This window comes from Schistocerca serialis, chromosome 10 (assembly GCF_023864345.2).
Source record: "Schistocerca serialis cubense isolate TAMUIC-IGC-003099 chromosome 10, iqSchSeri2.2, whole genome shotgun sequence".
Lineage (NCBI taxonomy): Eukaryota > Metazoa > Arthropoda > Insecta > Orthoptera > Acrididae > Schistocerca > Schistocerca serialis.
In genome coordinates, this window is record NC_064647.1 from 245,027,535 (window position 1) to 245,051,991 (window position 24,457).

At 42.1% G+C, this 24,457-nt stretch overlaps 1 protein-coding gene across 1 annotated transcript in view; it reads left to right on the forward strand.

Annotated features, from left to right (window-relative positions):
- LOC126424725 (GILT-like protein 1) overlaps positions 1–8,064 on the forward strand; it is a 47,862-nt gene extending 39,798 nt beyond the window's left edge. Inside the window, exon 6 of the mRNA XM_050087445.1 lies at positions 7,954–8,064. Within this exon, the coding sequence (XP_049943402.1) occupies positions 7,954–8,064 (111 nt within the window). The remainder of the gene's footprint in view (positions 1–7,953) is intronic.
- The last annotated feature ends 16,393 nt before the right edge of the window (positions 8,065–24,457 follow it).

Consider the following 24,457-nt stretch of genomic DNA (forward strand, 5'->3'; position numbering starts at 1 on the left):
GCCCTGCGAAAGGCAAAGGTCCCGAGTTCGAGTCTCGGTCGGGCACACAGTTTTAATCTCCCAGGAAGTTTTATGTCAGAGATACTTTGTCTGTAAGAGGAACGGCATGCCTCTTTTTGTTGAAGAGCCGAGACCATAGATTTGTCCAAGAGCCGACACCAGAGGAGTTAGTGACGTTGGACGCTCTGGGTTGGAGCCAAGTCAACGGTCTGACTTATCCAAAACGTATTCCATTCGGTCCAGGTCGGAACTCGGGATAGGTGAGTCCACGCTGGGAACGTTAGTGTCCGCCAACCATTGCCCCGCAGATGCTACTGCCTAACAGAGTGCATTGTCATGCTGACGCAAAGAATCATCTCCGAACAATTCCTCTTCTGTACGCAGTGCGCAAAGCTATGTAAAATGTGCTCATACACTTGCACCTTGAGTGTTTTATATTGAGCGAAATGAGGGGACCACGAAAGATGCCGCCATACCGTAATAATAGCTCGTCCATACCTCGCTCTTGGCACTACGCATGATGGCAGCTGACTTTCTCCACGTATTCGCCGAACCGAAATGTATCCATCCGATTGCCGCAGGGTACAGCACGATTCACCACTCCGTGCCACTCGCTTCCAGTCACCCACTGTGCAACAGCGTCGCTCTCTACACCAACTCGAGCACCGCCTAGCGCCGACCGCAGACACGTGTGGCTCAACCGTCGTACACCACTCTTTGTAGCTCCATACTCACAGTCTTAGCGCTAGCGGGACTGCCCCGTAGCACACTGGAACTCGCTAATGGTCCCTTCCGCTACTTTAACGTGACTGTTTTTGCGATCCAATCACCTTCCTCAACGCCCAAAGGTCCCCGTCTGTCAGGTCTTCCTAGTCTCGATTTAGCTGTGATCGTTACTTCGCATTACTACTTCACCATCACGTGACTTGGGCGACATCAGCAGGGCTGAAATGTCCACGGCTGATTTGTTACTCAGGTGACGTCCAGTTACTAGTCCACGTTCGAAGTCGCAGAGCTCTCCTGTTTCACAATGCTCCCCCCCCCCCTTCCCCACTCTCCCTTCTTTTACACCGGTGGGTCCATTCTTGTGCCACATAGTGGCCAGTTCTCCATTACGTACAGGCCCCCCCCCCATATACTTTTCACCTGATAGCGTATTTACGTTTCTCAGTCTCGCAATGACAGTAAACACATATTTTCCTCTTGTAAGTAGAATTTACTGAGTAGACATTAGACATTTTTCTTGCCTCGTGCCTTAAGAACTACTTAAGATCAGCTCATCTGTTCAACGTTCTTTTCCTTCGCGCTGGAAAAAGAAACACTTTACGTTGCGGCTACCTTACCACCTCTGGAAGGCGTGCTTCCCGTTTTTTTTTCCCAAGGCGTATTTTATTCATACTTGGTTGCAGTTAGTAAGATTAGTAGTATATAAGAACTGGAATATAAAATCAGTAGCCGGCCGCTGTGACCGAGTGGTGCTAGGCGCTTCAGTTCGGAACCGCACTGCTGCTACAGTCGCAGGTTCGAATCCTGCCTCGGGCATGGATGTGTGAGATCATTTCCTTACGTTAGTTATGTTTAAGTAGTTATAAGTCTAGGAGACTGACCTCAGAAGTCCCATAGTGCTTAGTCATTTGAACCATAAAATCAGAAGAAATTGATTATTTGTGTTTTTTGGGTTAGTTTTCCGTAAAATGTTCATCACTTTTAGGTTTAAAAATTACTCGAGCATTGCCTGTTTGTGAAAGATAAAATAAAAGGAGTAAAACATTATTGACAGCTTTTAATGTATCCGGACTCAAGTTATGAGTCGTAGAAATACCCCCCGTTATTCAATCTGTACATTGAGCGAGCTTTGAAAGAAACCAAGGTGCAAAATTGGAAAAGGGATTAAAGTTTAGGGTCAAGGAATAAAAACTTTGAGGTTTGCCGATCGCACCACAATTCGTTCAGAAACGACAAAGGTCTTGGAGTGAGTCGATAGGAGGTTATAAGATGAACGTAAACAAAACCGAAACAAGTGTAATAGAATATAATCGAATTACGTCACGGGACGCTGAAGGAAACAAATAAGTAAAGGAGACTCGAAAATTGGTATATGAGTTCTGCTATTTGGGCAGTAAAATAATAGATGAAGGGCAAAGAAATGAGGATGTAACATCCCGACTCACACTAGCAAAAAAGTATTTCGGAAAAAGAAGGCATTTCCTAACATCGAATATAAATTTAAATGTTAATAAGTCATTTCTAGTGGAATATGTTTGGAATGTGGCCTTGTACAGAATTGAAACATAGGCGATTAAAGAATTTAGACGAGAAAAGAATAGAACAGCAATTCGGTGTCACGAAAGGATGATGAAGAGTGGAGGGCAGATCGAGTAATTAAGGAGGAAGTGCTGAATAGAATTAGGGAGAAAATGAATTCCTCGCAGAACTTGCCTAAAAGAAGGGATCGGTTGACAAGACGCATTTTGCGGCATCAAGAGATCAGAAATTTAGTACTGGAGGCAACTGTTTGTGATGGAGGCAGACCAAGAGATGAATACTATAGGCAGATTCAGAAAGATTTAGGTTGCAGTAGTTATTCAGAGGTACAGAGGCTTGTACAGGAAAGAGTGGGTTAGAGAGATACATCGAACCAGTCTTCGGCCTGACGTCAAGAACAACAACAACAACAACAACAACAACAACACCAACTACTTCAACCTTCAGAGGGAAATTATACCAGAACCTGCGTTTCATTAGGTTTTGACACTATGCCAACCTCTTCATCTCAGAATAGCACTTGCAACCTATGTCCTCAATTATTTGCTGTATATATTCCAAAATCTTTCTTCTTCTACAGTTTTTATACTCTGCACCCCCTTTCTTACCAAGGAAGCTAGTCCGTGATGCCTTGACACGTATTATGTCATCGTGTCCTTTCATATTGTCAATTTTTTCCACATATTCCTTTCCTCGCCGATTCTGCGTAGGATCTCTTCATTACTTACCTTGTTAGTCCATCTAATTTTGAAGATTCTCGTGTAGCACCACATCTCAAATGCTTCCATTCTCTTCTGCTCAGATTTTCCCACAGTCCAGGTTTCACTACCATACAATGCTGTGCTCCAAACGTACATTCTCAGAAATTTCTTCCTGAAATTAAGGCCCATGCTTGGTACTAGGAGACTCCTCTTGGCCACGAATGCCCTTTCTGCCAGAGCTCGTCTACTTTTTTATGTCCTCCGTACTCCGTCCATCACGGGTTATATTGCTGCATAGGTAGCAGAGTTCCTTAACTTCATCTAGTTTGTCATCGCCAATCCTTAGCTACTTTTCATTATTTCTGCCTTTCTTAGATTTGCTACCAGGTCAATTCTGTGCACATTAGACTGTTCCATTCAACAGATCCTGTAATTCATCTTCACTGAGGACAACACTCTCATCAGCGAATCTTATCGTTGAAATCCTTTCGCCTTGAATTTTAATCCCACTCTTGAATCTTCCTTTTATTCACGTCATTACTTCAACGAATAGGTTGAACATTAGGGGCGAAAGACTTCATCCCTATCCTACACCTTTCGTTCTTGCCCTTCCGCTCGTATTCTTCCCTCTTGGCTCTTTTCTATAACGTGCTCCTATATTTTTCAGAATTTTAAACATCTTGCACAATTCTGATTGTCAAACTTATCTCCAGGTCGACAAATCCTATGTATGTTTCTTGATTTTTCTCCAGTCTTGCTTCCATTACCAGCCGCAGCGTCAGAAATGCCTCTCTGGTGCCTTTACCTTCCCTAAAGCCAAACTGATAGTCATCTATCACATCCTCAATTTTCTGTTCCATTCTTCTGTATATTATTCTTGTCAGCAACTTGGATGTATGCGCTGTCAAGTTGATAGTGCGATAATTCTCGCACTTGTCAGATCTTGTAGTCTATTGAACTGTCTGGATGATGTTTTTTTTTCCGAAGGGCTGACAGTATATCGCCAGTCTCACACAGTCTACACACTAACATCAGTAGTCGTTTTGTTACCACTTCCCTCAGTGATTTTAGAAATTCTGATGGAATGTTATCTATCCCTTCTGCTTTATTTGATCTCAAGTCCCCCAAAACTTTTTTAAAATTCTGATTCTACAACTGGACCCCCGACTCTTCTAAATCGACACCTGTTTCTTCTTCTATCACATCAGAGAAACCTTCCCCTTTCACCTATCCACTATCTCCTCTGCATCTGCGGGATTCCCATTGCTCTCTTAATGTTACCACACTTGCATTTAATTTCAACGAAGGTAGTTTCTGGTTTTCTGTATGTTGAGTCAGTCCTTCCGACAACCACTTCTTTTTCGATTTCTTCAAATTTTTCGTGTGACCATTTCGTGATAGCTCCCTTGCACTTCGTACTTATTTCATTCCTAAATGACTTGTATTTCTGTATTTCCCTGGAAATTTTTGTATTTCTTTCGTCGATCAGCTGAAGTATTATAGTAACTACTGTCACGTATGGCTTCAGTGCAGTTATGTGGAATATAGATCAGCAGGCTCCAAACAAAGAATAGACACCAGCAACAGGAAACAGTTGGGTGGGTTGGTTGGTTGGTCTGGGGGTACCAAACAGCAAGGTCATCAGTCCCATGGGACTACGGAAGGACGGGGAAGGAAGCCGGCCATCCCCTTTCAAAGGAACCATCCCAGCATTTGCCTGAAGCGATTTAGGGAAATCGCGGGAAACCTAAATCAGGATGGCCGGACGCGGGTTTGAACCGTCGTCCTCCCAAATGCGAGTCCAGTGTGTTAACCCCTGCGCCACCTCGCTCGGTAGGAAACAGTCAGCTAGGATAGCTTAAGTTAGGGCACTTTTAATTACTTACGTTTTATAGCGTATAGATGTGTTTTGTGTCAGACATAAGACAGCAGATGGTAGGCGAAGATGTGAACTGAGCGAAGCTGCGGCACAGCAAGCAGTAAGGCTTCGTCAGTTAATAACGGTGAGTGACTGGTTGCAGCCGTAAGTTACACTATCAAGCTGCACCCTGCTCAATTAAACGTAGCTATGAAAATTAATGCTTTCTTGCACGTGGATGTTGAAAATTGCCTTTAACTGTCAACACATTTTCTGATAAGTTCCATGCTAACTTGGTGTATATGATATTCAAGGGTAAGAGAAATACTTAAGTTAGATAAATTCAGACTTACCTTTTGTCAGTGATCTCTGAAGAAAATTGGTCGTTCTCTTGAGGTTTGCTGGTCTTGAAATTAGAATTGAGACATCACGTAGGTTGGAATTTACAATTTTAAAAATGCAAATTACAAACTGTCTTCTGCCGGGCATTTGACTAGTATTTACGACAGAATAGAATGCAAATCTCCATTCTTATGATAATCATTATAGTAATATCCGGTTTTCTTATCAGCGAAAATTTAGATAAAGCTGTGTTTTTTCTACGTAGAAAAATCTAAGAGCAAAACAGTTAAAAATTGAGTCTTTTAAGTAATCACGAACTAGAAATCGAAATTTCATGTATATTTGTAACATATTGTAAACATTTTGCAAGTAAGACGTTTTTTAATAAGTAAAAAAGTTTTTCGTCAGATAATTAGGTTTTCGTTAAGAAAAGAACATTGTTTAGACAGCGAATAGTAGCTGGAAACATCCCCTACAGAATTTCATCATTTGTGTAATATGTACTATGTTTAAAAAAAAATAATCAATGGAAAATAACTTTATTTTGTGGAAGTGTTTTCAAATCTGTTGCCGTTCGGACTTTTCTGTTTTAGAAATTTATAGGGTGAACACCTTTCTACGGTTTTTATATATACAAACTGTAACCTACGAAAACGTTCTCGTTAATTAAAAAAAAAGAAAGGTATAAGTTGAAAATGTTCCAATCTGACAAATGCTTCCACAAAATCCATGTATCAGATATTAAGGAACGAGAATAGTGTCGAACATTTCACAAGTAAAAGCGGTATTGACAGAGTCATTCTGTCAGCCGGCCTTAAATGTTAAACAAAGGAATATTTAAAATGGAATAATGACGATATATGAAAAAGGGTAGATTGCTGCTCATGATATAGTGGAAATGTCAACTCGCAGACAGGCACGGCAAAAAGACTGGTAAACAAGGAAGCTTATTTTTTTTTAATTAGACAACAGACATTTCCTCCGCCTCCCCCCCTCCCCCCCCCCCCCCACACACACACATTCAGAGAAATGCAACTCTGAAGAACATGGCTGGGCAGCCAGACACAGTGTCATGTGCATGATAGTTGCATTTGTGTGTGTGTGGGGGGGGGGGGGGGGGTTGTGTGTATGTGTGTGGGGAGGGGGGTGTTTGGGGGGGGATGGTGGGGGGGGGGATGGGCTGTGGGGTGGGGTGGGGTGGGGGGTGTTGTGTCCTTTGTCTAATTCAGAAAAAAAGCTTACTTGTTTAGCAGTCTTTTTGCTGTGCCTGTCTGCGACTCGACGTTTCCACTATATGATGAGCAGCAATCTATAATTTTCATACACTGAGGAGCCAAAGAAACTGGTACACCTGCTTAATATCGAGTAGGACCCCCGCTAGCACGCAGAAGTGCCGCAACACGACTTGGCATATACTCGACTAATGTCTGAAGTAGTGATGGAGGGAACTGACACAGTGAATCCTGCAGGGCTGTCCATAAATGCGTAAGAGTACGAGGGGGTGGAGATCTCTTCTGAACGTTGCAAGGCATCTCAGACATCCTCAATAATGTTCATGTCTGGGGAGTTTGGTGGCAAGCGGAAATGTTTAAACTCAGAAGTGTGTTCCTGGAGCCACTCTGTCGCATTTCTGGACGTATGGAGTGTGGAATTGTCCTGCTGGAATTACCCAAGTTCGTCGGAATGCACAATGGCCATGAATGGATACAGGTGATCAGACAGGGTGCTTATGTACGCGTCACCTGTCAAAGCCGTATCTAGACGTATCAGGAGTCCCATATCACTCCAACTACACACGTCCCATACCATTACAGAGCCTCCACTAGCTTGAACAGTCCCCTGCTGTCATGCAGGGTCCATGGATTCGTGAGGTTGCCTCCATACCCGTACACGTCCATCCGCTCGAGACAATTTGAAACGAGACGCATCTGACTTGGCAACATGTGTCAAGACATCAACAGTCCAATATCGGTGTTGACGGGCCCAGGGGAGGTGTAAAGCTTCGCGTCGTGCAGTCGTCAAGGGGACACGAGTGGGCCTTCTGCTCCGAAAGCCCATATCGATGATGTTTCGTTGAATGGTTTGCACGCTGAAAGTTGTTGATGGCCCAGCACTGAAATCTGCAGCAAATTGCGGAGGGGTTGCGCTTCTGTCACGCTGAACTATTCTCTTCAGTCGTCGTCGGTCCCGTTCTTGCAGGATCTCTTTCCGGTGGCAGCGATGTCGGAGATTCGATGTTCTACCGGGTTCCTGATATTCACGGTACACTCCTGAAATGGTCGTACAGGAAAATCCCCACTTCATCGCCAACTCGGAGATGCTGTATCCCATCGCTCGTGCGTCGACTGTAACACCACATTCAGACTAAGTTAAATCTTGATAACCTGCCATTGCAGCAACAGTACCCGATCTAACAACTGCCCCAGACACTTGTGTTATATAGGCGTATTTGAATACGCATGCCGGCCGCTGTGACCGAGCGATTCTAGGAGCTTCAGTCCGGAACCGCGCTACCACTGCCGTCGCAGGTTCGAATCCTGCCTCGGGCATGGATGTGTGTGATGTCCTTAGGTTAGTTAAGTTGAAGTAGTTCTAAGTTCTAGGGGACTGATGACCTCAGATGTTAAGTCCCATAGTGCTCATAGCAATTTGAAACATTTTTTGAATACGCATGCTTATACCAGTTTGTTTGGCGCTTCAGTGTATACTGGCTTAGATCTTTAGGACTTACTGACGAAGTTTCCGTGCCGAGAGGACGAGTTTAACTCTGTCTTTGTCTCGTTCCAGGAAGGGAGGAGTGGCTCCAGCCGCAGTGGAGGGCGGTCGGTGGGCTCGATGCCTCTGCTGCTGCTGCTGCTGCTGCCATTCTGGGGCCTGCTGGTGCGGTACGAGAAGTAGCGGGTCGCTGTGGCTGACCGCGTCTCAAGCTGGCGAAACTCTGAGCTCGTCGTGGAGGCGGAAAGGTACAGAGCATCCACTTCCCAGGGTTTTGAATTTAGGTTATCCGACCATGAAAACAGTACCTTGTTTACTGGTTGATATTGTCCGACAGCAGATGTACACTTACCCTTGTAAAGTGGAAAGTCTTTGTGAGAGCTGGTCTGCCTAGCGTAATCGAGCTGTGAATGTGCTAGGAAAAAAAAAAAAAAAAGGCTGCTCAGGGAAAGAGGTAAAGAGAATTCTGCGACCAAGGAACAGAATAGCGAAGGACAAGGATGAATCACAACGACGGAAAAATAGAGTTTCTCTCCCTTTTATTAAAAAAGTAACGGATCAGATCGCTAAGATCTTACAGAGACATGACATCAGACCGGTCTTCAGACCAGGAAAGAAAATAAGTCAAGCACTCCGATCTGTGAAGGACAAACGCCCTGATCTGTCAACATGTGGTGCATACAAAAATGGTTCCAATGGATCTGAACACAATGGGACTTAACATCTGAGGTCATCAGTCCCCTAGAAATTAGAACTACTTAAACCTAACTAACCTAAGAAAATCACACACATCCATGCACGACGCAGGATTCGAACCTGCGACCGTAGCAGTAGCGCAGTTCCGGAATGAAGCACCTAGAACCGCTCGGTCACCGCGGCCGGCTCGTCTGTACAAAATGCTGTGTACGTGTGCTAAAGTTTGTCTTAAAACTACCAGTAGGAACGTAAATATACGGCTAAAAGAGCACAAAAGTCTTTGCCAACCAGGAAAAATAGAGAAATCAGCAGTAGCAGAAGACACTCTTCAGTCAGGAAATCACGAAGTGAAGTTTTCTGAAACAGAAATTTTATCTACAACGTTAAATTATTATCCGCGTCTATGTAAAGAATCCATTGAAATTTATAAGTATTAGGATAATTTTAACAGGAAAGAGGGGGAAATGACACTCAGCGACATATGAACAGTAGCTGTGCCGAATTGCTAGACAATTTTATCTTTGAGAAGACGACAACCGATAGTCACGTTTTATCTTTGTCAAGGATTATCTCTGTTCATCATGCATTACTTCGACCACAACCCCTTTCCTACGGTATTTATGTCTCTCTCAGACTCCGACCGGTCAGTCGGCAAGACGTAGCGGAGGGGCGCCTCTGATGAAGTCCAGCGCAATCCTGGACGAAACGTCAGGAACAGAAGAGTTTCTTGAACCACGACCTCACATCCCGGAATGTTTACCAGCCGCTATGTCTTCCGGTCGTAAAAGCCTTCACTCTGTGTCGACTGAACTACAAATAAACATTCGCATTTGGCAACATGAGTTATCTACTTCAGACACTGTACTGTAATATAGTAATATACAAAACAATACATACGTTACCAACTGAAATTAAAAAACTATTCATTGATTTAATTATTTATTTAGCCCAACCAGATTAGGGCCTCTCTTACATCTGACTAGGATAATACATACCAAAGGTATTACAAAAATATCCACATTAATAATAATAATAATAATAATAACACCACAACACAGAAGAGACCAGGATCCAAATGGACAGCGGAGCGAAAGGATCAACACAGTGAACACATGAAGAAAATTTGGGCTCAGAAAAAAAAAAATCATCATAAAGGAATTCAAGTTCAAACGCTCTCTTTAAATGGGAGTAATCGAAAATAATAATAATAATAATAATAATAGAAGATACAAAAAAAGTGAAAATGGAAGGAAACAAAACAAAACATTCAACACAAAGCAAAAGAAATTTAACCAGACAATAGATAACACAAACATTAAAGTACACAAAACACCAAGCATAACAGACATGGGACACTTTTGGAGCAACATATGATCAAACCCAGTACAACATAACAGGCATGCACGGTGGATACAAGCAGAAACAGACACATACAAGATGATACCACAAATGCCTGAAGTGATGATTTTACAACATGAAGTCACCCAAGCAATTAATTCTACTCACAATTGGAAAGCCCTGGAAAAGATAAAATACCAAATTCCTGGCTAAAGAAGTTCACCTCAACACATTCACATCTAACTAAATTATTTAACAGTTACATTGCAGACCCATACACATTCCCTGATACACTTACACATGGAATAACTTATCTGAAACCTAAAGATCGAGCAGACACAGCAAACCCAGCTAAATATCGCCCCATATCATACCTACCAACAATATACAAAATATTAACTTCAGTCATTACACAGAAATTAATGACACATACAACACAGAACAAAATTATAAATGAAGAACAAAAAGGCTGTTGCAAAGGAGCACGAGGATGTAAAGAGCAACTGATAATAGATGCAGAGGTGACATATCAAGCTAAAACTAAACAAAGGTCGCTACACTACGCATACATCGATTACCAAAAAGCTTTTGATAGTGTACCCCACTCATGGTTACTACAAATATTGGAAATATACAAAGTAGATCCTAAATTGATACAGTTTCTAAACATAGTAATGAAATATTGGAAAACCACACTTAATATCCAAACAAATTCGAGTATTATCACATCACAGCCAATACAGATTAAGCGTGGAATATACCAAGGAGACTCATTAAGTCCTTTCTGGTTCTGCCTTGCTCTGAACCCACTATCCAACATGATAAATAATACAAATTATGGCTATAATATTACTGGAACATACCAACACAAAATAACACATTTGCTATACATGGATGATCTAAAACTACTGGCAGCAACAAATCAACAACTCAAACAATTACTAAAGATAACAGAAGTATTCAGCAATGATATAAATACGGCTTTTGGAACAGACAAATAGCATCGTCAAGGGAAAACACCCTAAACAAGAAGATTATATATTGGATAACCACAGCGACTGCATAGAAGCGATGGAAAAAACAGATGCCTATAAATATCTAGGATACAGACAAAAAATAGGAATAGATAATACAAATATTAAAGAAGAACTAAAAGAAAAATATAGACAAAGACTAACAAAAATACTGAAAACAGAATTGACAGCAAGAAACAAGACAAAAGCTATAAATACTTATGCTATACCAATGTTGAACTACTCATTTGGAGTAGTGAAATGGAGTAACACAGACCTAGAAGCACTCAATACACTTACAAGATTACAATGCCACAAATATAGAATACATCACATACATTCAGCAACTGAAAGATTCACATTAAGCAGAAAGGAAGGAGGAAGGGGATTTATCGACATAAAAAACCTACATTATGGACAGGTAGACAATTTAAGAAAATCCTTTATAGAACGAGCAGAAACTAGCAAAATACACAAAGCAATCACTCATATAAATACATCGGCTCCACCACTGCAATTTCATAACCACTTCTACAACCCTTTACATTACATAACATCAGCAGATATGAAGAAAGTAAATTGGAAAAGGAAAACACTACATGGCAAGCACCGTATCATCTAACACAGCCACACATCGATCAAGACGCATCCAACACATGGCTAAGAAAAGGCAATATATACAGTGAGATGGAAGGATTCATGATTGCAATACAGGATCAAACAATAAACACCAGATATTACAGCAAGCATATTATTAAAGATCCCAATACCACAACAGATAAATGCAGACTTTGCAAACAACAAATAGAAACAGTAGATCACATCACAAGTGGATGTACAATACTAGCTAATACAGAATACTCCAGAAGACATGACAATGTAGTAAAAATAATACATCAACAGCTTGGCCTTACAACATAAACTTATAAAACAATACGTTCCCTCGTACAAGTATGCACCACAAAATGTACTGGAGAATGATGAATACAAATTATACTGGAACAGAACCATTATAACAGATAAAACAACACCACAAAACAAACCTGACATCGTACTCACCAATAAAAAGAAGAAATTAACACAACTAATCGAAATATCCATACCTGATACAACAAATATATAAAAGAAAACAGGAGAAAAAATTGCAAAATACATCCAACTGGCTGAGGAATTCAAGGACATGTGGCATCAGGATAAAGTTGACATTATACCAATTATACTATCAACTACAGGAGTCATACCAGACAATATCCACCAGTACATCAATGCAATACAGCTACATTCAAACTTATATATACAACTACAGAAATCCGTAATTATTGATACATGTTCAATCACCCGAAAGTTCCTAAATGCAATGAAACATATACTGTATAGTTAAAAGGAAGTCACGCTTGATCAAGGTCCGCATCACTTTCCATTTTTGACCAGCCATAACGTCTGATAAAAGAAAGAAAGAAAGAATAATAATAATAATGTTGTTGTTGTTGTTGTTGTGGTCTTCAGTCCTGAGACTGGTTTGATGCAGCTCTCCATGCTACTCTGTCCTGTGCAACCTTCATCATCTCCCAGTACTTACTGCAACCTACATCCTTCTGAATCTGCTTAGTGTATTCATCTCTTGGTCTCCCTCTACGATTTTTACCCTCCACGCTGCCGACTAATGTTACATTTGTGATTCCTTGATGCCTCAGAATGTGTCCTACCAACCGGTCCCTTCTGCTTGTCAAATTGTGCCACAAACTTCTCTTCTCCCCAATTCTATTCAATACCTCCTCATTAGTTATGTGATCTACCCATCTAATCTTCAGCATTCTTCTTTAGCACCACATTTCGAAAGCTTATATTCTCTTCTTGTCCAAACTATTTATCATCAATGTTTCACTTCCATACATGGCTACACTCCATACAAATACTTTCAGAAACGACTTCCTGATACTTAAATCTATACTCGATATAACAAATTTCTGTTCTTCAGAAACGCTTTCTCTGCCATTGCCACATGGCTACACTCCATACAAATACTTTCAGAAACGACTTCCTGATACTTAAATCTATACTCAATATAACAAATTTCTCTTCTTCAGAAACGCTTTCTCTGCCATTGCCAGACTACATTTTATATCCTCTCTACTTCGACCATCATCAATTATTTTGCTCTCCAAATAGCAAAACTCCTTACTACTTTAAGCGTCTCATTTCCTAATCTAATTCCCTCAACATCACCCGACTTAATTCGACTACATTCCATTATCCTCGTTTTGCTTTTGTTGATGTTCATCTTATATCCTCCTTTCAAGACACTGTGCATTCCATTCAACTGCCCTTCCAAGTCCTTTGTTGTCTCTGACAGAATTACAATGTCATCGGCGAACCTGAAAGTTTGTATTTCTTCTCCATGGATTTTAATACCTACTCCGAATTTTTCTTTTGTTTCCTTTACTGCTTGCTCAATATACAGATTGAATAACATCGGGGAGAGGTTACAACCCTGTCTTACTCCCTTTCCAACCACTGCTTCCCTTTCATGCCCCTTTACTTTTATAACTGCCATTGTCAAAAGCTTTCTGTAAGTCTACAAATGCTAGAAACGTAGGTTTGCCTTTCCTTAATCTAGCTTGTAAGATAAGTCGTGGGGTCAGTATTGCCTCACGTGTTCCAACATTTCTACGGAATCGAAACTGATGTTCCCCGAGGTCGCCTTCTACCAGTTTTTCGATTCGTCTGTAAAGAATTCGTGTTAGTATTTTGCAGCTGTGACTTATTAAACTGATAGTTCGTAATTTTCACATCTGTCAACACCTGCTTTCTTGGGGATTGGAATTATTATATTCTTCTTGAAATCTGAGGTTATTTTGCCTGTCTCATACATCTTGCTCACCAGATGGTAGAGTTTTTTCATGACTGGCTCTCCCAAGGCCGTCAGTAGTTCTTATAGAATGTTGTCTACTCCTTGGGCCTTGTTTCGACTCAGGTCTTTCAGTGCTCTGTGTTGCAACGAATTTGATATTAGAAATGTATATACTTGTATTGTGTATTTTATTTACCAAATACGAGTATTTACTTTGAACAATGTTTTAACCTATCCAAGTGAACAACAGGATATCAAGAAAAACACTGACTGCTATTTTGACTCCTGGAAGTTACTACGACGTTTCACGTCTTTGAGTATTACTGCTTACGAGAACTAGAAATTTATGTTAGACAGAATGATCTTCCTGCAATGAGAATATTCTGCCTTAGAATTACGATGAAAGTATAGTAGCTTACCAATCAAGAGGTAATGTTGTTTTAAATAATTTCACATAAAGTAAAACCAGAGATGTTGCTGTGATACTTGTGCTCGCTACTGATGCGTTATAGTGTGTGTGTGTGTGTGTGTGTGTGTGTGTGTGTGTGTGTGTGTGTGTGTGGAAACCATAGAATCTACATTACGATAATGTCACGAGATTCGAATTAAATATTGCTCATAAATAATATTTCAAGAGTTTGTTCCCCTAATCTGGAGAAGTTAGGGAGTGCAATATTTAATAATTTCTGCAGAGAGACTATAGGTATTCGACCTAGCAGCAGAAGGGTTAAATAATGTACCAAGAGTTAAAGTTTTACTGTTATCCTTCGAGGACGTAACTGATGCAGAATGATCGAGATATTAGTTGAGCTTACTGGATACAAATATTGTTGAATATCCGATCAGACTGACTGCTTCTTGTCATGAACGAGTTATTGTACTTGGGTGGTTTGATAAGTCTGGTAAATTTCCATAAATGAATGGAACATTTTTGTTACGTCTTCGTGGTTGGTAAGCTTGATTATTCGAAGGAACGTATACAGAATTTCAACAAGGAACAGTCTACAGTTCAATGTTGACAGCCGCTTGGTTGGTTCAAATGGCTCTGAGCACTATGGGACTTAATTTCTGAGGTCATCAGTCCCCTAGAACTTAGAACTACTTAAACCTAACTAACCTAAGGACATCTCACACATCCATGACCGAGGCAGGATTCGAACCTGCGACCGTAGCGACAGCCGCTTGAGTTGCTCAATGTGTCGACTGGAACTAACAATGGACAAACCGCGATTCGTGCTGTTATTAAACATTTTCATATCAAGGTTTGGACTGCCGCACAAATCAGACCGGAGTTGGATGAGGTTAACGCGGACTCTGCACCATCACTGAAGGACCGTTTATCTATAGATTAATGAATTTAAACGTGGTCGGACAAGCACCGAAGACAAAGCGCGCTCTTGCCGTCCAATTAATATCATCACAAAAGAAACCATTGACGAAATTCGTGCTATGGTAACGCAAGACCACCGAATAAAAAATCGTGAAATTGTTCAGACTGCAAGCATTCCAGCTTAACAAGTGAATAATACCCTGCACGAAGTACTGGCTACACAGACGCTGTGTGCGAGGTCGGTGCCGCGATTTCGCTCAGTCGAACAAAACCGCGTGTGGGACAAAACGTCAACACAATGTCTGGCGATGCTTGATCGCAATCCGCAAGAATTTGTGCACCGATTTGTGACTGTCGATGAAACCTGGACTCATCATTACACACCGGAGTCAAAAAAAAAAAAAAAAATGGAAGAAGGCTATTGAAAGTGTACAGAAGAAGGAAAGGCCAATTTGTCAGCTGGTAAGTTCATAGACACTGTTTTGTTGGTTTCCCCGAGGAAAAATCCTCATAGGAAACAGGCAGAACCATTATTGGACTATACTACTCTTCATTTCTGGATCGCCTGAAGCTTGTGTTGGCTGAAAAAAAAAAGACCAAGGTTCGCCCAGATAAATTTTGCAAATTTGTGGTAAGGACTGTGGGACCAAACTACTGAGGTCATCGGTCCGTAGGCTTACACACTACTTACTCTAACTTTAACTAACTTGCGCTAAGGACAACACACACACACACCCATGCCCGAGGGAGGACTCGAACCTCCTACGGGGGCAGCTGCGCCGACCGTGACAAGGCGCCCAAGACCACGCGGCTACCCCGCTCGGCCTGGCGCAAAGAAAAGTACTCTTTTTACGGAGTTAATGCACCATCACACACATCAGCGATAACAATGGCGAAAGTTCATTAACTGATCTTAGAATTGGTTTCTCATCAACCCAGTTCATCAGAATTAGCCCCAAGTAACTTTTTCCTGTTCCCTGACGTCAAACTTTAGTTCGCTGCGAAGAAATTTTCATCGAACGAGGAAGTGATATTTGCAGTAAACGAGTATTTTGCAGTGTTAGGCAGGACCTATTTGTCTAATGCGCTGAAAAAGCTGGAGGATCGCTGGACCAAGTGTATACCCGTCAAAGGAGGGTATGTGGCGATGTAAGGCTAGATGTTTACAAAAGAAATATTTTTTTATTGCCCCTTTGCCAGACTAACCAAGCCACTCTCGTAACACCGGGTGATCAAAAAGTCAGTATAAAAACCGAATAAATCACGGAATAATGCAAATAGAGAGGTACAAATTGACACGTGTTTGGAATGAAATGGGGTTGTTAGAAGCAAAAAAATACAAAAGTTCAAAAACTGTCCGACAGATGGCGCTTCATCTGATCAGAATAGCAATAATTAGCACAACAAAGTAAGACAAAGCAAAGATGATGTTCTTTACAGGAAATGCTCAATATGTCCATCATCATTCCTCAACAATAGCTGTAGTCGAGGAATAATGTTGTGAACAGCACTGTAAAGCATGTCCGGAGTTACAGTGAGGCATTGGCGTCGGATGTCTTTCAGCGTCCCTAGAGATGTCGGTCGATCATGATACACCCCAAAGGCAATAATCGCACGGACTGAGGTCTGAGGACCTGGGAGGCCAAGCATGACGATTGTCACGCGCAGTCACTGACGTTTTGCTGTCCAGCGCCATCAAAAATGGTTCAAATGGTTCTGAGCACTATGGGACTTAACAGCTATGGTCATCAGTCCCCTAGAACTTAGAACTACTTAAACCTAACTAACCTAAGGACATCACACAACACCCAGTCATCACGAGGCAGAGAAAATCCCTGACCCCGCCGGGAATCGAACCCGGGAACCCGGGCGTGGGAAGCGAGAAAGCTACCGCACGACCACGAGCTGCGGAAAACCAGCGCCATCTGTCGGACATTTTGTGAACTTTTTTTTTTTTTTTTGGTTCTAGTAAAACTCCATGTCATTCCAAGCATGTGTGTCAATTTTTACCTCTATCTACACTATTCCGTGATTTATTCAGTTTTCAAATTTATACGGACTTTTTGATCACCCAGTAATTACGTGACCAAAACTAGTGCGGACACTTATCATAAACAGTGTGGTTGAGACGTAGTCTGTGATACCAGTACAGGTTGTTGGTGCAGCTGTGACTCAAGCCTAAGCCACTGCAGCCCACATTCGGCTGTGCACGCAATTCGTCGCTGGTAATCCAGTGAAAATCACAGACACGTTGATAGAGACGCTGATCATTACGGGAGATGTGAGCTGCACGGGCTCCATGGCGGCTTTGCTTGTCGTGTATCTCCTTCCCACCACGACTGAATTGCAGTTCCCACCACCTCGTGTTGTCCACATCTACTGTATACTCTCCACATATTTTCAACAAACGTCATTGGGTGAACGGGAATCCTGCGCTGTTGATGAGTTCTGCATTCAGAGACTAGCTCCGTCGCTGAGTGTGGCGGCGGCACAGCGAGAGGTGCCGTTCTGACAGCATTTTGGGGAGCCACGTCGGCGCTGCTGCTAGCGTCGCTGTGTGGGGAGCGGGGCGCACGAGAGGCAAGGGCTCCTCGATGAACTCGTGACGTCACACTAGTCGCCTTGCCCGCCTCACATAGCAAACGCTCAGCTCCGCGTAGGGCCCGTGGAAAGTCAGTAAGTCAGTGAAAAGGTGCGCTCTAAAGGTCTCAACTCTAGAAGTGTACACACCTGAAATTGAAATTGTCACACAAAGTGCACACAAGGGTCACAGTTACCCTCAATCATTTTCTGGAGAAACTGCAAGGAAACAGAATATTTCGTCATGAAATTGTACTCTTATACACAAACTCATTTTATTTCATCTCTCGCATGTACTTCTTCAGTCAATATATCCAAAATTCGAGACTGAGTTAAAACTGACATGGCAACTTTCCAATGAAGAAACCTGAAAGTGATCCAGATCATAAGACTTTACTTGCAGTTTAATTGGATGAAGATGCCATTCATTTAACGAAATTCACGTATTACGTAAATACAGGGTTGTTGTGGTCTTCAATCCTCAGACTGGTTTGATGCAGCTCTCCATGCTAATCTATCCTGTGCAAGCCTCTTCATCTCCCAATACTTACTGTAACCTACATCCTTCTGAGTCTCCTTAGTGTACTCATGTCTTGGTCTCCCTCTACGATTTTTACCCTCCACACTGCCCTCCAATGCTAAATTTGTGATCCCTTGATGCCTCAGAACAAGTCCTACCAACCGGTCCCTTCTTCTTGTCAAGTTGTCACAAACTCCTCCCCAATTCTGTTCAATACCTCCTCATTAGTTATGTGATGTATCCATCTAATCCTCAGCATTCTTCTGTAGCACCACATTTCGAAAGCTTCTATTCTCTTCTTATCTAACCCATTTATCGTCCATGTTTCACTTCCATACATGGCTACAGTCCATACAAATACTTTCAGAAACGACTTCCTGACACTTAAATCTATACTTGAAGTAAACAAACTTCTCTTCTTCAGAAACTCTTTTCTTGCCATTGCCAGTCTACATTTTATATCCTCTCTACTTCGACCATCATCAGTTATTTTGGTCCCCAAATAGCAAAACTCCTTTACTACTTTAAGTGTCTCATTTCCTAATCTAATTCCCTCAGCATCACCCGACTTAATTCGACTACATTCCATTATTCTCGTTTTGCGTTTATTGATTTCCATCTTATATCCTCCTTTCAAGACACTGTCCATTCTGTTCAACTGCTCTTCTAAATCCTTTGCTGTCTCTGACAGAATTACAATGTCAACGGCAAACCTCAATGTTTTTGTTTCTTCGCTATGAATTTTAATACCTACTCCGAATTTTTCTTTTGTTCCTTTATTACTTGCTCAATACACAGGCTAGAACCCTGTCTCACTCCCTTCCCAACCACTGCTTCCCTTTCGTGCCCCTCGACTCTTATAACTGTCATCTGGTCTCTGTACAAATTGTAAATAGCCTTTCGCTCCCTGTATTTAACCCTGCCACCTTCAGCATTTGAAAGAGAGTATTCCAGTCAACATTGCCAAAAGCCCCCTCAAAGCCTACAAATGCTAGAAACGTAGGTTTGTCTTTCCTCAATCTATTTTTTGAGATAAGTCGTAGGGTCAGTATTGCCCCACGTGTTCCAACGTTTCTGTGGAATCCAAACTGATATTCCCCGAGGTCGGCTTCTACCAGTTTTTTCATTCGTCTGCAAAGAATTCGTGTTAGTATTTTGCAGCCATGACTTATGAAACTGATAGTTCGTAATTTTCACATCTGTCAACACCTGCTTTCTTTGGGATTGGAATTATTATATTCTTCTTGACGTCTGAGGGTATTTCGCCTGTCTCATACATCTTGCTCACCAGATGGTAGAGTTTTCTCATGACTGGCTCTCCCAAGGCCGCCAGTAGTTCTAATGGAATGTTGTCTACTCCCGGGGCCTTGTTTCAACTCAGGTGTTTCAGTGCTCTGTCAAACTCTTCACGTAGTATCGTATCTCCCATTTGATCCTCATCTGGACTCTCTTCCATTTCCATAATATTGTCCTCAAGTACATCGCCCTTGTATAGACCCTCTATATACTCCTTCCACCTTTCTGGTTTCCCTTTTTTGCTTGTAACTGGGTTTACATCTGAGCTCTTGATATTCATACAAGTGGTTCTCTTTTCTCCAAAGGTCTCTTTAATTTTCCTGTAGGCAGTAAATGCAGGGTATATTAAAAAAAATCATCCGATTTGGCCTGTCTATATTTCTGAACTAATAAACATATACAATGAATTTTGTTTTTTGATGAATGGCAAGCTCAAAAAATTTTCTTTTAATATCTTTTCATAGGTGTTCAATATGCCACTCTCGAGATGCACGGCATAAGTCAATGCCGTTTTCAGTTCATATTGTTGCCACATTGCAGCGAGCATTTCTTCAGTTACAGCTTCCACAGCTGCTGCTGTTGTTGTTGGTAATGGAGGCACATAAACAGGAATTTTTGTAAACATCCACAGCAAATTATCACATACAGTCAGGCGTGGTGACCTGGGAGGCCAGTAATGTAATGCTGAATTATTTGATCCAGTGCGACCGACCCATCGTTCATTAATCCTTTGATTTAAGATTTCCTGCACTTCCAGATGCCAGCGTGGCTGTGCCCCATCCTGTTGGTAAATGAAGTCAGTCGAATCAGTGTTTAACTGTGGGAAAAGAAAGTTCTTAAGCATATCGAGATACATGCTACCTGTAATCGTGTTTTCGGCACAGAAAAATGGACCGTGTACCTGTTCCCATGAAACTGCACAAAACACATTAATTCTTGGAGCGTCCCTCTCATGTTGTATAACTTTATGTGGTTGTTCCGTACCCCATGTTTTCACATTATGGCGGTTCACTTTTCCATTTAAATGGGATGTTGCCCGTTGCTAAACACTATGACTGGAAGAAAACTGTCGTCCTCCATCATTCCAAGAACGAAATTACAGAACTCCTGAAGTTGATGTTTGCCACCTTCACGGAGGGTTTGCGGTAACTGAATTTTGTATGGTTCCATGTGTAAACGTCGACGCAACACACGCCACACGGACATCGGGGACATGTTGAGCTGTCGAGCTGCACGGCGAACGGATTTCTGCGGACTCCCTGTGAAACTATGGCGGATGCTTTCGTCGTCTGTGTCAGATATTCGTGGATGGCCCGGCGATTTGCCTTTTCAGAAAGAGCCTGCTTCTCGGAATTGTTCATGCTATTGTCTAATGCTTTGTGCTGTAGGAGGATCCACACCATACCTAGTACGAGAGTCACGATGAACAGTTGTTACTGACCCGCAATGCGCAAAAAGTAGAACTCAAAACGCTTTCCGTTGTCCCGACACTATTTTAACTAGAACTGAAGTGGGCGCGCAGTGTTGCTACCTAGCGGGGTCCGCATCTCGTGGTCGTGCGGTAGCGTTCTCGCTTCCCACGCCCGGGTTCGATTCCCGGCGGGGACAGGAATTTTCTGTGCCTCGTGATGACTGGGTGTTGTGTGATGTCCTTAGGTTAGTTAGGTTTAAGTAGTTCCAAGTTCTAGGGGACTGATGACCATAGATGTTAAGTCCCATAGTGCCATTTGAACCATTTGAGCCATTTGAACCATTTGAACCTAGCGGGAACCATGTAAGACTCGAGACTTTCCTCTTTCCTATAGTACGTTGTTTACGATCTCAAATAACGTAAGACCTAGTCATGATTTTTTTTTAAATCGGATTATTCTTTTTTATACACTCTGTATTTTAACGTGTATCCAATTATTGATAAATGCATTCATTCGTTATTTCCTTGCTCTTGGAGTATGGACTACAATTTTGTCGGCAGCTGGTATGGCTGAACTACTGTGGACAGCAATGTTCTAGCAATGACCATTCTTACCATGGAGGACTGTATTTTCTTCATCGCCGCCTGAAGATTCCGTAAACTGACCAATTCCACCAATTCAGAATCACTTTCATCACTAATGTTATTTACGTCACTTTGACAATTGAGTTCTACTAAAAATACTTCCCGTATAGCATCTTCTGTTAGTAAAACGGCGTTGCCTCACTTTCACCTAAATGAACTTCAGACTCAGCGGCAGAACAGTTACACAGTGTGTACTCCAGGCTCACAGTGACACCTCAAAAAATATTTTGAAAAATCAGTTAAGTAACAAGGTCTCACAACTTCGAAGGTTCGTCTTTTACTAGATCTCAACTAATGTTGAATTTACGTTTGTGACAGCGGGCTGTGTATCTGCAGCGGCGCATGCACAATACCAAACAAAGAAACTCCAGGGTCTGTTATAGTAACTCGCAACACGCCAAAGGTGGCCACTGACATTCAGAACATCTGTATGTCACGTGGTGTGACCAGTCTGTCCCATTTGTATCCTAAGGGAGCCACTGCGTACGACTTAAGGTCACAGCTATTAGTGAGTGAGAAACTTTAATGGGGCAACGGTACGTCATAGACATCCTACGTTATCGCGTGTTACCTTTAGTGCGGTAGTAACATGGTGACATTTTCAGTTGGCCTGCCCTCGTTCACACCTGACACGCATGCGTACGAACTGTCTGAGTGATGTTGAGGTACTCGAGTGGCCATCAAGATCCCTCGATCTGTCCCAGCTGGAACGGTGTGGAACCATCTCTGACATCAATCACTGTATACATCCATGCCAGAGAGTGTGACGTCATCCTCATAAGTGGCCACTATGAACTGCCAAGTTGCTCGTAAACGACTCGCTGAAATAACGGCAAACATCTTCTCAACACGGGAAGTTTCATTTCGTTTCCTCCACCCCTTCTGGGTGTTTCCCTCACTATTGCCAGGCAGCGTATGACGCACTAGGTTCGCGATGACAATTTTATTACAAGGTGTACACCTTTGCTTCCGCCATTTGTCGATAGGTGGCGACCAAGGTAAGTAGCGCTCGAAAGAAACAGATCGCAGACGTCAGGCAGTTAGCTTGGACCACGGTCAACATAACCTCATTCAAACATTAGTCGATTTCCGTCTGCATCATAAAGTTGTTCTTGATTGAAAACGTCAGTTTGCGAGCCTAATTCTCGTCATTTGCGGGAGGTGTTACTGTTTTGTTTCAATATGAAGAAAACAGCGGCTGAGTCTCATCGAATGCTCTGAAGTACGTATGGTAAGGGCACTATTGGTGAAAGAACGTGCCGTGAGTGGTTTCAACGCTTGAAGAACGGTGATTTTAACGTCGTAGACAGGAACAGTGGTGGAAGAGAGAATGTTTTCGAAGATGCAGAATTGGAGACATTGCTGAGTGAAGACTGACGTCAGACTCAAGAAGAATTGGCAAGAATAGTGGGCGTGACACAGCAAGCCATTTCAAAACGTCACAAGGCTATTGGCATGATTCAGAAAAAAGGAACTTGGGTCCTGTGTGAGCTGAAACCAGGAGACGTTGAACGGCGTTTGTGTGTTTGTAAACAGTGGCTTCAGAGGCAAAAACAGAAGGGATTTCTGCATAAAATTGTGACCGGGGACGAAAAATGGGTTCATTACGATAATCCTAAACCCAAAAAATCATGGGGACATCCCGGCCATGCTTCGACGTCGACGGCCAAACCGAATATTCACGGCTCAAAGATCATGCTCTGCATTTGGTGGGACCAGCTTGGCGTCGTGTATTATGAGGTGTTAAAATCAAGTGCAATGACAGGTACTCTTTATCGAACGCAATTAATGCGTTTGAGCAGAACATTAAAAGACAAACGGCCGCAATACAGCGAGAGGCAAGATAAAGTGATAATGCAGCACGACAACGGTCGACCTCACGTTACGAAAGAGGTCAAAACGAACTGGGAAACGGTAAAATGGGAAGTGCAACCCCAGCCACCGTTTTCTCCGGACATTGCTCCCTCTATCACTTGTTTAGACCAATTGCGCATGGCCTGGCTGACCAACTATTCCGATCTGATGAAGGAATCACGAATTGGATCGATTCGTGGATTGCTTCAAAAGATGAACAATTTTTTCGACGCGGGATTCGTACACTGCCCGAATGATGGGAGAAAGTAGTGGTCAGCGATGGGAAATACTTCAAATGATACATATGTAACGAATTTGTTTCATTAAAGCCTCAAATGTTGGGGAAAACAGCGGAAGCTAAGTTTACATCTTGTAGTTACTGCTCTTTTCTGGTTAACTTCTGATATTCTCAGATATTGATAAAATTTTAGCTTTCCTTTTCTTTTGTCTGATAATGTTTCACACATGTAGTGCGGCGAAGGAAAAAACTGCCATATTACGAGATATGACGGCATTGGCTGTTGAATTCAAAAGAGTCATGAATAGGCAAATACTGAATCTCTTTCGCGTTGTCTAGTTGTGTGCCATTTCTTACTGAACCTCTTGTGATTTTTAAGGTAACTTTTAGACCATGTATATCTTCTCTTCGTCCCAGTATTTCATTCGTTTTTCGTAATATTTTATTGTGAGAAGGAGAGAATATACTGTTCCACTCAAGGAATGCAAGCAATCTTTCTCCACTGTAGGCGAACCGCTTTATACATCTCGGCTGCACATTCCTTGCACGATTCACAGGCGACCAATATCTCTTACCTCATTCCATTTTATAGCTATTTACTGGGTCCGGAGATGACAGAAGTCTATTCGGAAATACGAATACGCGAAATGAACTGCTGATTCGTATCGTGGGTGCTGCAGTACTTATGAAATGATCCTACGTCATTCAAAGACAAGCAGCCTAATATGCCTAGGCTGACAAAAACGGTACAGCACTTGATTTGATGGTTGCCTTCCGAAAATTTGGCACAAACTGGCATAAAAT